Raw genomic sequence first — 12936 nt, 5'->3', positions numbered from 1 at the left:
GTTAGAGTCTGAGAAGTAGAGATAAGTGTACAAGTTCAAGAAAAAGGAGGCATGGATGAGGCACTGTGACTGGTTCTGTTCAGGAGGGGAAAGTAGGATTCCCAGGCTTCTGCCTGTGTAGCTGGGTGGATGGGAACGCAGGAAGAAGAGCAGTTTGTAGGGCAGATGGTGCATTCAGTTCAAGACATATTGAATGTGTGAGGCCTTTAAGACAAGCAAGTTGTGATTTCTATTAGATAATTTGTACATAAGAAATCTAAAGTTCTGGGGTGCCTGGGTGGCTCAGTCGTTAAGCGTCTGCCTTTGGCTCAGGTCATGATCCCAGGGTCCTGGGATCGAGCCCCGCATCGGGCTCCCTGCTCTGCAGGAGGCCTGCTTTCCCTCTCCCACTCCCCCTGCTTGTGTTTCCTCTCTCGCTGTGTTTCTCCCTGTCAAATAAATAAATAAAAATCTTAAAAAAAAAAAAAAGAAATCTAAAGTTCTGGCGAAAAAGAGCTGTGCTTGCAATAGAGTTATGAATGTGATCGGCACGTGGACTGTCACTGAAGCCACAGGAGTGGATAAGGTGAAGAGGACCAGTTGCCAAAACAGACCTACAGCTTTGGGAGGAGCAAAGGGAGAGGTGTCCCCAAAGGAGCTGAAACCAGATTGTGACATTAGAGGATGACCAAGAGGCTGAGCCCACAGGGAGGGGCAGAAATCATCAGTGCCTGTTATCCAGGAGAGCAAAGGCGTGCAGAGACTAAAGTGCCCTTGCATTGAGGGGAGGCTTGTGCTTACTTCAGTGAGAACCATTTCACTGAAGCAGAAGTCAGATCATAGTGGGTAGAAGAAAGATAAGGGTAGAGATATGGGGACAGTGAGCACAGGCTGTTCCTAAGGAAGCGATGATGAGGAAGAGCAAGTGGGCTCAGGGAAGAGTTTGGATTTTTAGGTTGGAAGAGACTGGGGATGTTTAAAGCTTAATGGTAGGGAAAGAATGGACATACGGCGAGGAATAACTAGTTAAATAGGATTTCTTGTGGAGTTGGTGGGGACAGGATTCAGGCAGAGGTGAATGGAAGAACTCCTCTGTTCTCTCTGGGAAGCAGGCAGTGAGGCCCTCTGCAGAGGCTGAGCTGAAGAGATCTGAGAATAGTGGGGGAGTGGTGGGTTATTCTGGGCTGTGGTGGAGGGGCTGGCGAGCCATGGAAGAACTGTCAGTGCTGTCTCTGGTGAGTCTGAGTAGAGGAGCAGACAAGGCATGCACTTCGATGTACCCAAGAGTGTGGTTGTGCCAGGTGGGCGTAACAGGGACAAAGGCTGGTGATCTGAGAGTATTGCAAAGAGAGTGGTGTGAGTAGCTGGCTGGCTTAATTGCACATGGAAGGAAGTAGAAACAGGAAGAAGGCAGGTAAAGTTACCAGAGGTCTTAAGGTTATAAAGCAAACGTAGCAAGAATTTGGTGGGTAGAGTGGGTTTGTAGTCAGAATGGTTATGATTTGAGGTTAGGAATTTGGTGGTGAGGAAGTTCTGAGTAGTGATGAGGATCACAGTGTGGCTAAGAAACTGCACCCAGCAATGTTAGGGGCGGGGTTGGGAAGCTACTATTCCTGCTCTTGTGATCACTGTCTAGCGAGACAAGAGCTGCACTTCCACCCAACAACAGCACAAGATGGTTGAAGAAAAGAGAGGTCACCATGCTAGGAAAGCCCGGAGAAGAAGAGAGATTCTGCCTGGTAGGAGGGCTTACTGGAGAGGAAGGCATTTGGATGGGGCTTTATGGAAACGGTAGGGTTTGCACTTTGAGAAGAGAAAAAGGTGTATAGATACAAGATATATTCAGACAAAATCATGGAGGTGAGAAGCTGGGAATTGCAGTCTGCTTTGGACATGGTGGCTCAGTTGGAAGCTATATGGATGATTGCTGAGGAAAAAGCAGAGAGACTGTGAAGTCTCAAACTAGGAAAGCGGTGGTAGGAATGCAAACAATGTGAAAGATGCTCTAGAAGTGATGTAAGAAGCCCCGAGATATGGGGCGCCTGGGTGGCTCAGTTGTTAAGCGTCTGCCTTCGGCTCAGGTCATGGTCTCAGGGTCCTGGGATCGAGCCCCACATCGGGCTCCCCGCTCAGCGGGAAGCCTGCTTCTCTCTCCCACTCCCCCTGATTGTGTTCCCTCTCTCGCTGTGTCTCTATCAAATAAATAAATAAAATCTTTAAAAAAAAAAAAAAAAAAAAAAAGAAGCCCCGAGATAGTAAGAATGATGGAGAGGATGCAGCTGAGGATGGCTCAGGTTTTTAGCCTACGTAGTTGAAAGGATAGCAATGAACAAAACATGGGTCTGATGAAAATGTCTTTGAAACTTGGTAGAGAAAGTTTAAAAGACATCCACATAACAACCAAACAAATAAAAAAATAGATAAATGATACATCAAAATTTAGAAATTCCTGTGCCTCAAATAACACACTCAAAAAAGTGATGAGACAACCCATACAATGTGAGAAAATATTGGGAAATCATATATCTGATAAGGGTCTACTACCCAGAACACATAAGGGAACTCTTTATAACTGAACAACAAAAACTCAAACAATCCAACTTAAAAAATGGACAAAGAATTCTAAATAGACATTTCTCCAAAGCAGATATACAGATGGTTAACAAGCACATGAAAAGATGTTCAACATTATAAGTTATTAGGAAAATGCAAATCAAAACCACACAAGATACCACTTCACACCCACTGTAATCAAAGAGACAATAACAAGTATTGGTGAAGATGTGGAGAAATTAGAACCCTCATACATTGATTATAGGAATGTAAAATGGTGCAGATGCTGTGGAGAACAGTCTGACAGTTCCTCAAAAAGTTAAACATAGAGTTACCATGTTACCCACCATTTCCACTCCTAGGTGTGCAGGAAAAATGAAAGTGTATGTCCACACAGAAATTTGTACGTAGATGTTTACAGTAGTAGTATTCAAAATAGCCAAAAGGTGGAAACAGCCCCAAAATCTATCAATAGATAAATGGATAAATGTGTTCTATCCATGGAACAGAATATTACTCGGCCATGTGAAGGAATAAAGTATGAATACACACTGTAACTTGGGCGAACCTGGAAAAGACTTTGCTAAGTGAAAGAAGACAGATAAAAATCACCACGCTTTCTGATTTCATTGATAGGAAATGTCCAGAATAGGCAAATCCATAGATACAGTAAGTAGTTCAGTGGTTTGCCCATGGCTAGAGGGAATGGGGAGCAAATGCTCATAGATAAAGGGTTTCTTTTTGAGTTGATCAAATGTTCTGCAACTAGATCGTAGTGATGGTTGCCCAACTTTGTAAATGTACTAAAAGACAGAACTGTACACTTGAAATGTGAATTCTGTCCCCATGATAAATAAAAAGACATCTACATAATTTAAACTGAGGAGATGGGTTCGCTGCTCTAAGGTGAGTTACATCATGCAAAAAGGGAAGCAGGCCAATTAAAAATTTCTGTCAAATAATTTTATTCCTAAGTAATCACCTGTGTGTTATCATACCACTTTCTCTCTTCTATAGCACAGTTTCTCACTTGCCATGAAACTACTGAAGGAGCTTCATAGAGAGTCAAAAACAAGAGATGACTGGCAGGTGAAATGGGTGCAGAGCTACTGCCGGCTCAGCCACAGCCGGAGCCAGGGCCAGAACTGCCCTGAGCAGATTCTCACGGCGCTGAAAACAGTCTCCTTGCTGGGTAGGAGGCTGTTCTTATCTATGTAAATAAGTTCAACAGTACTATTTTATGTTACGTCTCTGTGTCTTTTAAAACTTCTTTTGCTGCTCTATCTGACATTTGGGAATTAAATCTTGTAATAATCTTATTAAATATTTGGAGCCAAGGTACTTTGTATCCTAATAATGCTATTGAATATGGTACTTGGAGATTTTATTTCTTTACTGATCAAATAAAATTGAAATTAAGCTTTTTTATTTAATACGCAAATTATGGGTCTAATAGTTTAATTATTTTGAAAACCTTGTTTACTTACAAGAATTGCCTTTTAAAAAATTGAACATGAAACACCTTTTTCCTCCTCAGCTTTTCTTTTTTTATAACATAGCCTTCAAAACTGAGGGGAGAAAAAAATTTCACTATGTGAGTTTTGGATCCACTCCACCTGCTTTGCTGCCCTATGTCCCGGGGTACGTAGCAGCACTATTACTGACCGTGCTCACAACCATATGACAGGGAATTATATCAGCGTATCAGTCTCAGTAAAAATGCAAATAGGAGAAGCAGGCCTTCCATATTTATCAGGATCAGAAAATCATCCTTATGATTGCTTAAATATTTTTAGGGTTTTTGGATGGGGGGAATGGAGGAGAGGAGGAGGAGTTAGCTGATACTAAGATAACATTAGTACTCCTAATAATAATTCTACAGTTTTAGTAGTCATAGTATGGCTGTAGTTTGTAACTGTCTTGTGAAATAGTAGGGCCAGTAGTTTTGAACATGTATCTGAGGGTAATCTGGCAGAGTATTCTCATGGATGGATGAGCAGGGCAGAATGGTTGTTGGGACTTGCTGGGTGACAGCCCCTTCTTTTTTGTGCCCCTTCTTGTACCTTCTCTGTAAGCTGCAGGCTTGACCAGGGCTGGTAAGCTCCTTCCCCAGAGTAAGACATAGAACTAGACCTGTACATGCAGCAGTATCTGTTGTTTTATCAGCTATAAATCACATTAGCAACTTAAAAATCTACTCTGGTTATTAATGTATATGCACAAATGCATTAAAAAGAGACATTTTCTTTCCTTTATAATGGATTTAGGTGCTTTGACAAAATGCAGAATGATGGTGCTTGAATAAAAGTTTATTCAGTGTTTTAATTACCTTAGCCTCTGTAGACTTTGATACAATCACTGCTAACAAAGAACATTTTTCATTAATGTGAGTTCAAGAAATTCCCTAACCAATGTTTGAAGCCAGTTTCTTATACTTAACAAGATTTATTTTAATTTCTTAATAGAAAACAACTTTTGTACACTATGAGTATCTTTTTTTTAATTTATGGCATTCATTTATTTCTGAGAAAATCGTGTGTGTATGTGTGTGTTTTTAATCCAACAGGTGAGAGCACATCAAGTTACTTAAGCAAAAATGTTCTGGCTTTCCATGACCAGAATATTCTCTTGGGTACAACTTACAGAATCATAGCTAATGCTCTCATCAGGGAGCCAACCTGCCTTGCTGAAATCGAGGAAAGCAAGGCTAGAAGAATCTTGGACCTTTCTGGATCCAGCTCAGAGAATGCAGAAAAGGTAATGAGTGAATTTTTGTTTGTGTGTTGTACGTCTGTAACGTGCAGCCTTCTAGCTACACAAAAGAAATAATGAGAAATGATGATTGCTTTGTGTTTTGAAAATGTATTTGACAGTTATGCACAGCCAAGTTTCTTATGTGGAAAACTGACATACTCCATGTGTTTCCTGCTTATTTGAATGATATAGATTGTTTTAGTATTAGAAGTGAGAAATTTGTGTTGCATTGATGTGGACAGTTCTTCCAAGAATTTTGTTAGTGGATTTCACCACCAGTCGCCATTCAGATGTCCCATTAGCTTGTGGAGCAAACCAGCCTTTTCCACTTTTTTATGTAGTGTCTGCTTTGCCTAGCTTTTCTCAGATGATTTTGTATTTTCCATAGTTAGCAGCCTCTCCTTATCTCCCTATGCCCACCTCACTTTAGTTGTTAGCCTCACCTTCTTCCTCCTCGATGTTACTACCAACATCTGTGCAGGGCAGTAAGGGTAAAGTGCCAACTTCCATCTCTTCTTCAGTTCCTGACAGGCTGCATGACCCCCTGTTGATCTTTGGTGCCAGCTCTGCATGACCAGTGGACCGTCTGGGTTTTAAAAGTACTGAGGATCAAACTGGAATCGCTCACTATTTCACAATCAGGGCAGACAGACTCCCTTTTCCATTTAACCAGCTTTCTGTGTTATCTCATGGCTCACAAATCACAAGTATTCTTTCTGTATCATCACAAGTAGAAAGTAGAGTTCTTCCAGAAAATTTAAGCTGTACTCACAGGTTCATAGCTGAGACCTCTGTGAATTCTAGGTGATCGCAGGTCTGTACCAGAGAGCATTCCATCACCTTTCTGAGGCCGTGCGGACAGCTGAGGAAGAGGCCCAGCCTTCCCTCGGGGGCCAGGGTCCTGTAGCCAGCCTCACAGATGCTTACATGACACTGGTGGATTTCTGTGACCAGCAGCTCCGCAAGGAGGAGGAGAGTGCATCAGGTGAATCACAAAAGGAAAAACCATTTAGTTTGTAACATTGTGTTAGCCAAAGTTTTAAGACTTCTGTAGATACTTTAGGTTTCCTGTTTGCTTGTTTTTATTCATTTGTTTATTTAAAGATTATTTATTTGAGAGAGAGAGCACGTGCGCACATGAGTGGGTGGAGGTGCAGAAGGAGAGGGAGAGAGGGAATCTCATGAGCTCAGAGCCAGACGCAGGCCCGATCCCACAACCCTGAGATCATGACCTGAGCTGAAATCAAGAGTCAGATGCTCCTCTGACTGAACCACTCAGGAGCCTCTGCTTGTTTTTAAATGACAGGTATTCTGAGATAATTTTGTCTTTTTAAGAGGCAATGACATCTTCAAGCAACACGACCTGCATATAAACAGAGTCAAGCTATCTTGTCTTTCCACTTGCTTATAGTTTCTACATTTTACTTGTAGCTTTGGTAATATTGGCTTTGTGGCCTGCCTCTTGGTCCTGAAATAAATTCAATAACCAGGAGCTGCTCTATGTTCCCACCCAGCCCAGGAAGGAAACTACGCTGCATGCAGAATGCATGATCCAACGAAGAGTTCAGCTTCAAGATGGAAGCTTTTACATACGGACCAAAACTGCATCTGGTGTTTGTTGATCTAAAGTACTTGTTAAAAAAGAGAACAGTGACATATTACAAAATATAAGCCCAAAAGGGAAATATAGTCATTTGTTAAATTTATAGTTTATGTATGTATAAGTGGATATACTGACCATTGTTTTCTTCTCTCCTGTCCTTGGTAGTTACTGAGTCTGTAGAACTTCAGACGTATCCAGCCCTTGTGGTGGACAAAATGTTGAAAGCTTTAAAACTGCATTCCAATGAAGCGAGGCTGAAGTTTCCCAGACTGCTGCAGATTATAGAGCTATATCCAGAGGAGACCCTGAGCCTAATGACAAAAGAGGTTAGTGTCTGTATTCTAATGACGAGAACTTTACAGAACTTAGACATGTTTCTGTTTATATCTAAACACATCAGTATGGGCAATGCATATGTTACAGGTTTTCCTAACCAGCATTGCATTTTACTATATTCCGAGAACATATATAATTTAAAGCTATATAAAAGAGTGTTCACATTTACCCATTTTCCTCTGTGGGTGTTGATAAGAAAGAACACTGTGTCTGAACAAGGACCTCAGGAAGAGGAGGAGGTATGTCTGGGACAGAGGTGGGAATTTTCTATAGCACAGTTTGCTGGCCAGAATTACTAAGCTGTAGTCTGGAACATCTGTTGGTGCCTTATGCTCAGTGAGAGGGAGTACATTTCAGCTGGCATCCCACCCCCGGTGACTGTAGTACCTGCTGGCAGTACCACGTTCATGAGGATCCCGAGGCCTCCAAGCGTGCAGGGAGCAGCTAGGGTGTGCGGGCACTCCCCCACAGTGTTCTGTTCACTACTTGTATGTCCCGTGCAGGCCTCTCCTGACACGGGGCTGCATCAGCCTGCTGTCTTTCTGTTATTTGAGCCATCTGAAAGACTGCTTAATGACTTTTATAGATGTTTAACTGCAAAATAGGGCCAGGCTTTGAGTCGATAATATAATAGTTCAAAAGGGTAACATAGCACTCTGTTGGCTTTACGTAGTAAATTTTTAAACAGTGCTGGTTTCTGAGCTGTGGAGACTCAGTGCCTGGCAGGACTTTACTACATACTCTGACCCTCTTGTGGATTTGGAAGGATGGGATTTTTTTCAATACGTCCTAAAAAGGGGATTAAAGTAACTTCAGAAATGTAATAGATACATGTGTGTATGTTTTTCTTAAAGATTAGTGAAGAAATGATTAAATAAATTATGATTTTAGTTTTCCCAAAATAATATTTATGTATGGTGAAGATAGCATTTCGAATTTGTGAGGAAATAAATGGAATATTCAGTCAGTGTTGTTATGGCACCAGGGAATCACTTGAGATGGGGAACTAACCTTTATTGAGCACTCCCTGTGAGCTGTGTGGACTGATGCCTTTTATCCCCACATACTTTGCTCTTTCCTCATTTAGTAGATGAGGGTAGGAAGCTTGCCATGTTCACTCCTTATACCAACATTCCAAGTGCATCAGATTTTATCTTAAAATTAACACATTAAAAAAGCATTAGAGGAGGGGCGCCTGGGTGGCTCAGTTGGTTAAGCGACTGCCTTCGGCTCGGGTCATGATCTCAGGGTCCTGGGATCAAGCCCCGCATCGGGCTCCCTGCTCGGCAGGAAGCCTGCTTCTCCCTTCCCCACTCCCCCTGCTTGTGTTCCCTCTCTCTTTGTCAAATAAATAAATAAATAAAACTTAAAAAAAAAAGCATTAGAGGAAAAAAAAGATACATGAGCAAATTTTGAAAGTGGCCTTGGAATAAAAAGACAAAATCCAGAAGCTGTAAAGGAAAAGAATCAACACTTCCCTGCAGGGGAAACAAACAAAAATATATACAAAGTTAAAAAAAAAAACTGCCAGAAAAATATTTGCAACACATATTAGAGACAAAGAGCTGATGTCTCCCTCTAAAAAAAAATAGACCAGTAGAAAATGGTCAGAGGAAATGCATGCATGATTTAATATGTAAGGAGAATAAAGATAGACCATTTACCCTTACTAAGAAAGAAACATGAAAATTAAAATTAGATCTTTTCACCTCTCAGATTGACAATAAATTAAAAAAATTCATTGTCTCCTGTGTTGGATTTGTAGTCAACTGAATACACTGTTTTTTAATTGAATATATAATTGACATAACAATATCATAAGTTTCAGGCATACAGTAAAATGATTCAACAATTCTGTGCATTACTCAGGGCTCATCACGACAAGTATAGTTACCATCTGTCATCATACCATGTTATTACAGTATTGTTACTGTATTCCCTATGCTGTACTTTACATCCCCGTGACTTATTTATTTTATAATTGGAAGTTTGTACTTCTTAATCCCCATGAACTATTTTGCTCATCCTGCCGCATCCCTCCCCTCTGGCAGCCCCTAGTTTGTTCTCTGTATTTATGCATCTGTTTCTGTTTTTTGTTTGTTCATTTGTTCTTTAGATTCCACATATAAGTAAAATCATATAATATTTGTCTTTCTTTGACTTATTTCACTTAGCATAATACCTACTAGGTCCATCTGTGTAGTCACACATGGCAGGATGTCATTCTTACATAAACCACATCTTCATCATCCATTCATCTATTGATGGACACTTGGGTTGCTTTTATATCTTAGCTATTGTAAATAATGCTGCAATAAACATTAGGGTGCAGATATCTTTTTGAATTAGTGTTTTTGTTTTGAATAAATACCTAGAAGTAGAATTACTAGACTGTATGGTATTTCTATTTTTAACTTTTTGAAGAACCTCCTTACTGTTTTTTCCACAGTGGCTGCACCAATTTCCATTCCCACCAACAGTGCACAAGGGTTCCCTTTTCTCCACATCCTCACCAAAACTTGTTTCTTGTTTTTTGTTACTAGCTATTCTGACAGGTGTGAGGTGATATTTCATTGTGGTTTTGATTTGCATTTCCCTGTTGATGAGTGATGTTGAGTATCTTCATGTGTCTGTTGGCCATCTGTATGTCTTCTTTGGAAAAATGTTTACTCAGGTCTTCTGCCTATTTTTAATCAGACTGTTTTTTTGGTGTTGAGTTACTTGAGTTTCCATTATGCTTTTAAAAAATAAAAATATGAAAAATCATCTTGGAGGGAAATCTAGCAATGTTTTTTTATAGTTGTTAGTGTTCACACAGTAATGTTACTTCTAGAAATTTATCCTATGGGCACACATAGCACAAGTACAAAGAGAGAAACATGTAGAAATGTCCACTGTAGCATTATCTGTAATAGCAAAACTTAGAAAATAACCTAAAAATTCATTATACATCAGTAATTAACTAAAACAGAATACTATACAGCTGTTAAAAAGAAAAGTAAATCTATCTATTCACCTAAGAAAAACCAGCAACAGTATATGTAGTCTGATTCCATTCTTGTAAAGAATGGATATTTGTGTACATACATACAAAACATCTAAAAGAATGGAATGGTGCTTCAGTGGAATAAGAACTAAGAGGGCTGAGGGAGAAAAGATGTTTTATTTTAGACTTATGTCTGTTCTTATGCTTCTGATTATAGATACACATTTTTATATTGGGCACATAATACTTTTATAATAAAACAGTGTTAAAAGTTTTATTCATTATTAAATTACAGCTCTCTTTGTTTTAGATTTCTTCCATTCCTTGCTGGCAGTTCATTGGCTGGATCAGCCATATGGTGGCCTTATTGGACAAAGAGGAAGCTGTTGCTGTCCAGCACACTGTGGAAGAGATTGCTAATAACTATCCACAGGCAATTGTCTACCCATTTATAATAAGTAGTGAAAGCTATTCCTTCAAAGATACTTCTACTGGTCATAAGAATAAGGAGTTTGTGGCCAGGTGGGTTGATCAAGTACTATAGGTTATAGAATGTATGGTAGAAGCAAACATATGGGGGCTCAGTCAGTGGAGCACAGGACTCCTGGTCTTGGGGTCCTGAGGTCAAGCCCCATGTTGGGCATAGAGCTTACTTAAAAAAGAAAAAAACAAACAAACACATGGAAGCTTGTGTTTGTCTTCAAATTAATTAGAGCCGTTATTTAAAAAATGGAAAATCTTAGACATCTATTTGTTGAATGTATCTACCCCAGGTATGTTATTTGTCACAGAATTTCTTCCCTTTTTTAAAAAGATTTTATTCATTTATTTGAGAGAGAGAGAGTGAGAGAGAGAAAGCATGAAAGGGGAGAGGGTCACAGGGAGAAGCAGACTCCCCACTGAGCAAGGAGCCCAATGCAGGACTCGATCCCAGGACCCTGGGATCATGACCTGAGCTGAAGGCAGATGCTTAACCCACTGCTTTTTTTTTCTTTTAAAGTAAACTACAGCCAACGTGGGACTCCAACTTACAACCCAGAGATCAAGAGTTGCATGCTCTACTGACTGAGCCAGCCATGTGCCCCTGAATTTCTTTCCTTTTTTAAAATACATTTCATCTTAGAATGATATTCGTGAAACATTCTGTCTTATAATAGTAACAGTTGACAGTAATAGCTGATTGAGGCAGACTAGATGAGATGCTTTTTGAAATCAGTTCCTGAAATTGTTCTTTAATTCAAAATACCTGGGAAGTCCCTCTTAATAAGGATTCAGTAGGCTGCCTGAAGTGCCATCCTTTTCATTTTTCCTTTTGATTTATAAGTGGAGACTGTTGACATAGCTAGCAATGATGTATTAGTTTTGCAAGAATACTTGGTAAATACATGGTGTTTTAGGCATTCTCTGTTAAGAGCTTTTTTTGTCATGAGTTCATTTGTCTTCTTAGAGTGTTTGTTTCTGAGAAGACAAGAGTAAGACACCACTTTTGTCATGGTTTGTGGTGGGTTGGCTGCGCAAATCCCATCTGCCACTGATGGTACACTGCCCACCCCTGGTGGTGTCTCTCAACACAGTCAACTGCAACATGATTAATTTTTTTAAAAAGAAAAAAGAGGGGCGTCTGGGTGTCTCAGTCGGTTGAGTGTCCAACTCTTGATTTCAGCTGAGGTCATGGTCTCAGGATCGTGGGATGGCAAGCCCATTGTCAGGTTCCTTGCTCAGTGGGGAGTCTGCTGGAGATTCTCTCCCTCTGCCCCTCCCCCATCTTGTGCACGTGCACGCTCTCTCTCAAATAAATCTTTTTTAGAAAAAGGGAAAGGTTTGAAAGTATGTTGAGAAAGTGGCCTTTTCTTTTATAACTTCAGAAAAAGTATGTATCGAACTGTGTACATCAAAATGTGAACATTTGCAAAGAGATTTGCTTTCCCCTTGTCTAAAAAGCTCACCTCTTGATAGAATACATACTTTGTACTTCATCTAATATTGAACAAAATTTTAAAATTGCTCCTTCCCTGGACTATTGGTAATATATAGTTTTATATATGACTATAAATAATTGTATATAAATAAACTGTGGGCCTTGATCTTTGGAGGATGTTTGATTACCTAAACTTGGTAATTGTTTTATAGGATTAAAATTAAGTTGGATCAAGGAGGAGTGATTCAAGATTTTATTAGTGCCCTAGAACAGCTCTCTAATCCTGAAATGCTCTTTAAGGTAATGTAATAGCTTCTAGCTCATAAAACATAGAATTTGGATAAAACCTACTTGCAGTCAACTTGGTTTTTCTTTTTTTTTCTGCACAGGATTGGATTGATGATATCAAAGTCGAACTGGCAAAAACTCCTGTTAATAAAAAAAACATTGAAAAGATGTATGAAAGAATGTATGCAGCTTTGGGAGACCCAAGGGTTCCAGGCCTTGGGGTTTTCAGAAGGAGGTTTATTCAGGTATGGATAGGTGGCAGCCTGCCTTTATAATAATGTAATCATTGTGAAGATCACTATTTATATTTGCTGGTTTGTTAATAATCCTAGTTTTAAAATGTCTGTTAAATTTGTAAACTTTTCTTCAGATCTAATGCTTTCTGAGAGATAGTGATGCACATATTTAGGTGAGATAGTGGCAGGTGGGGCTATTAATAGATAAAACCATGGGGTTTGTATTGTATTCTGTTCTTCATGCTCAAATTTTTAGATTTGAAGGTTATATGTAGTTTAATAT

General features: G+C 39.7%; 1 protein-coding gene across 4 annotated transcripts in view; it reads left to right on the top strand.

Annotated features, from left to right (window-relative positions):
* Positions 1 to 12936, top strand: part of PRKDC (protein kinase, DNA-activated, catalytic subunit) — a 254337-nt gene that overhangs the window by 226027 nt on the left and 15374 nt on the right. For all 4 annotated transcript variants that reach the window (XM_032421988.1, XM_032421989.1, XM_032421990.1 and 1 more), the window contains 7 exons: positions 3550 to 3724; positions 5099 to 5289; positions 6091 to 6271; positions 7055 to 7215; positions 10522 to 10733; positions 12342 to 12429; positions 12519 to 12662. In XM_032421988.1, the coding sequence (XP_032277879.1) occupies positions 3550 to 3724; positions 5099 to 5289; positions 6091 to 6271; positions 7055 to 7215; positions 10522 to 10733; positions 12342 to 12429; positions 12519 to 12662 (1152 nt within the window). The remainder of the gene's footprint in view (positions 1 to 3549; positions 3725 to 5098; positions 5290 to 6090; positions 6272 to 7054; positions 7216 to 10521; positions 10734 to 12341; positions 12430 to 12518; positions 12663 to 12936) is intronic.

This window comes from Phoca vitulina, unplaced genomic scaffold (genome assembly GCF_004348235.1).
Source record: "Phoca vitulina isolate PV1807 unplaced genomic scaffold, GSC_HSeal_1.0 scaffold25, whole genome shotgun sequence".
NCBI lineage: Eukaryota > Metazoa > Chordata > Mammalia > Carnivora > Phocidae > Phoca > Phoca vitulina.
The sequence above is the reverse complement of the archived record's forward strand: the minus strand, read 5'-3'. Positions and strand labels throughout refer to the sequence as shown.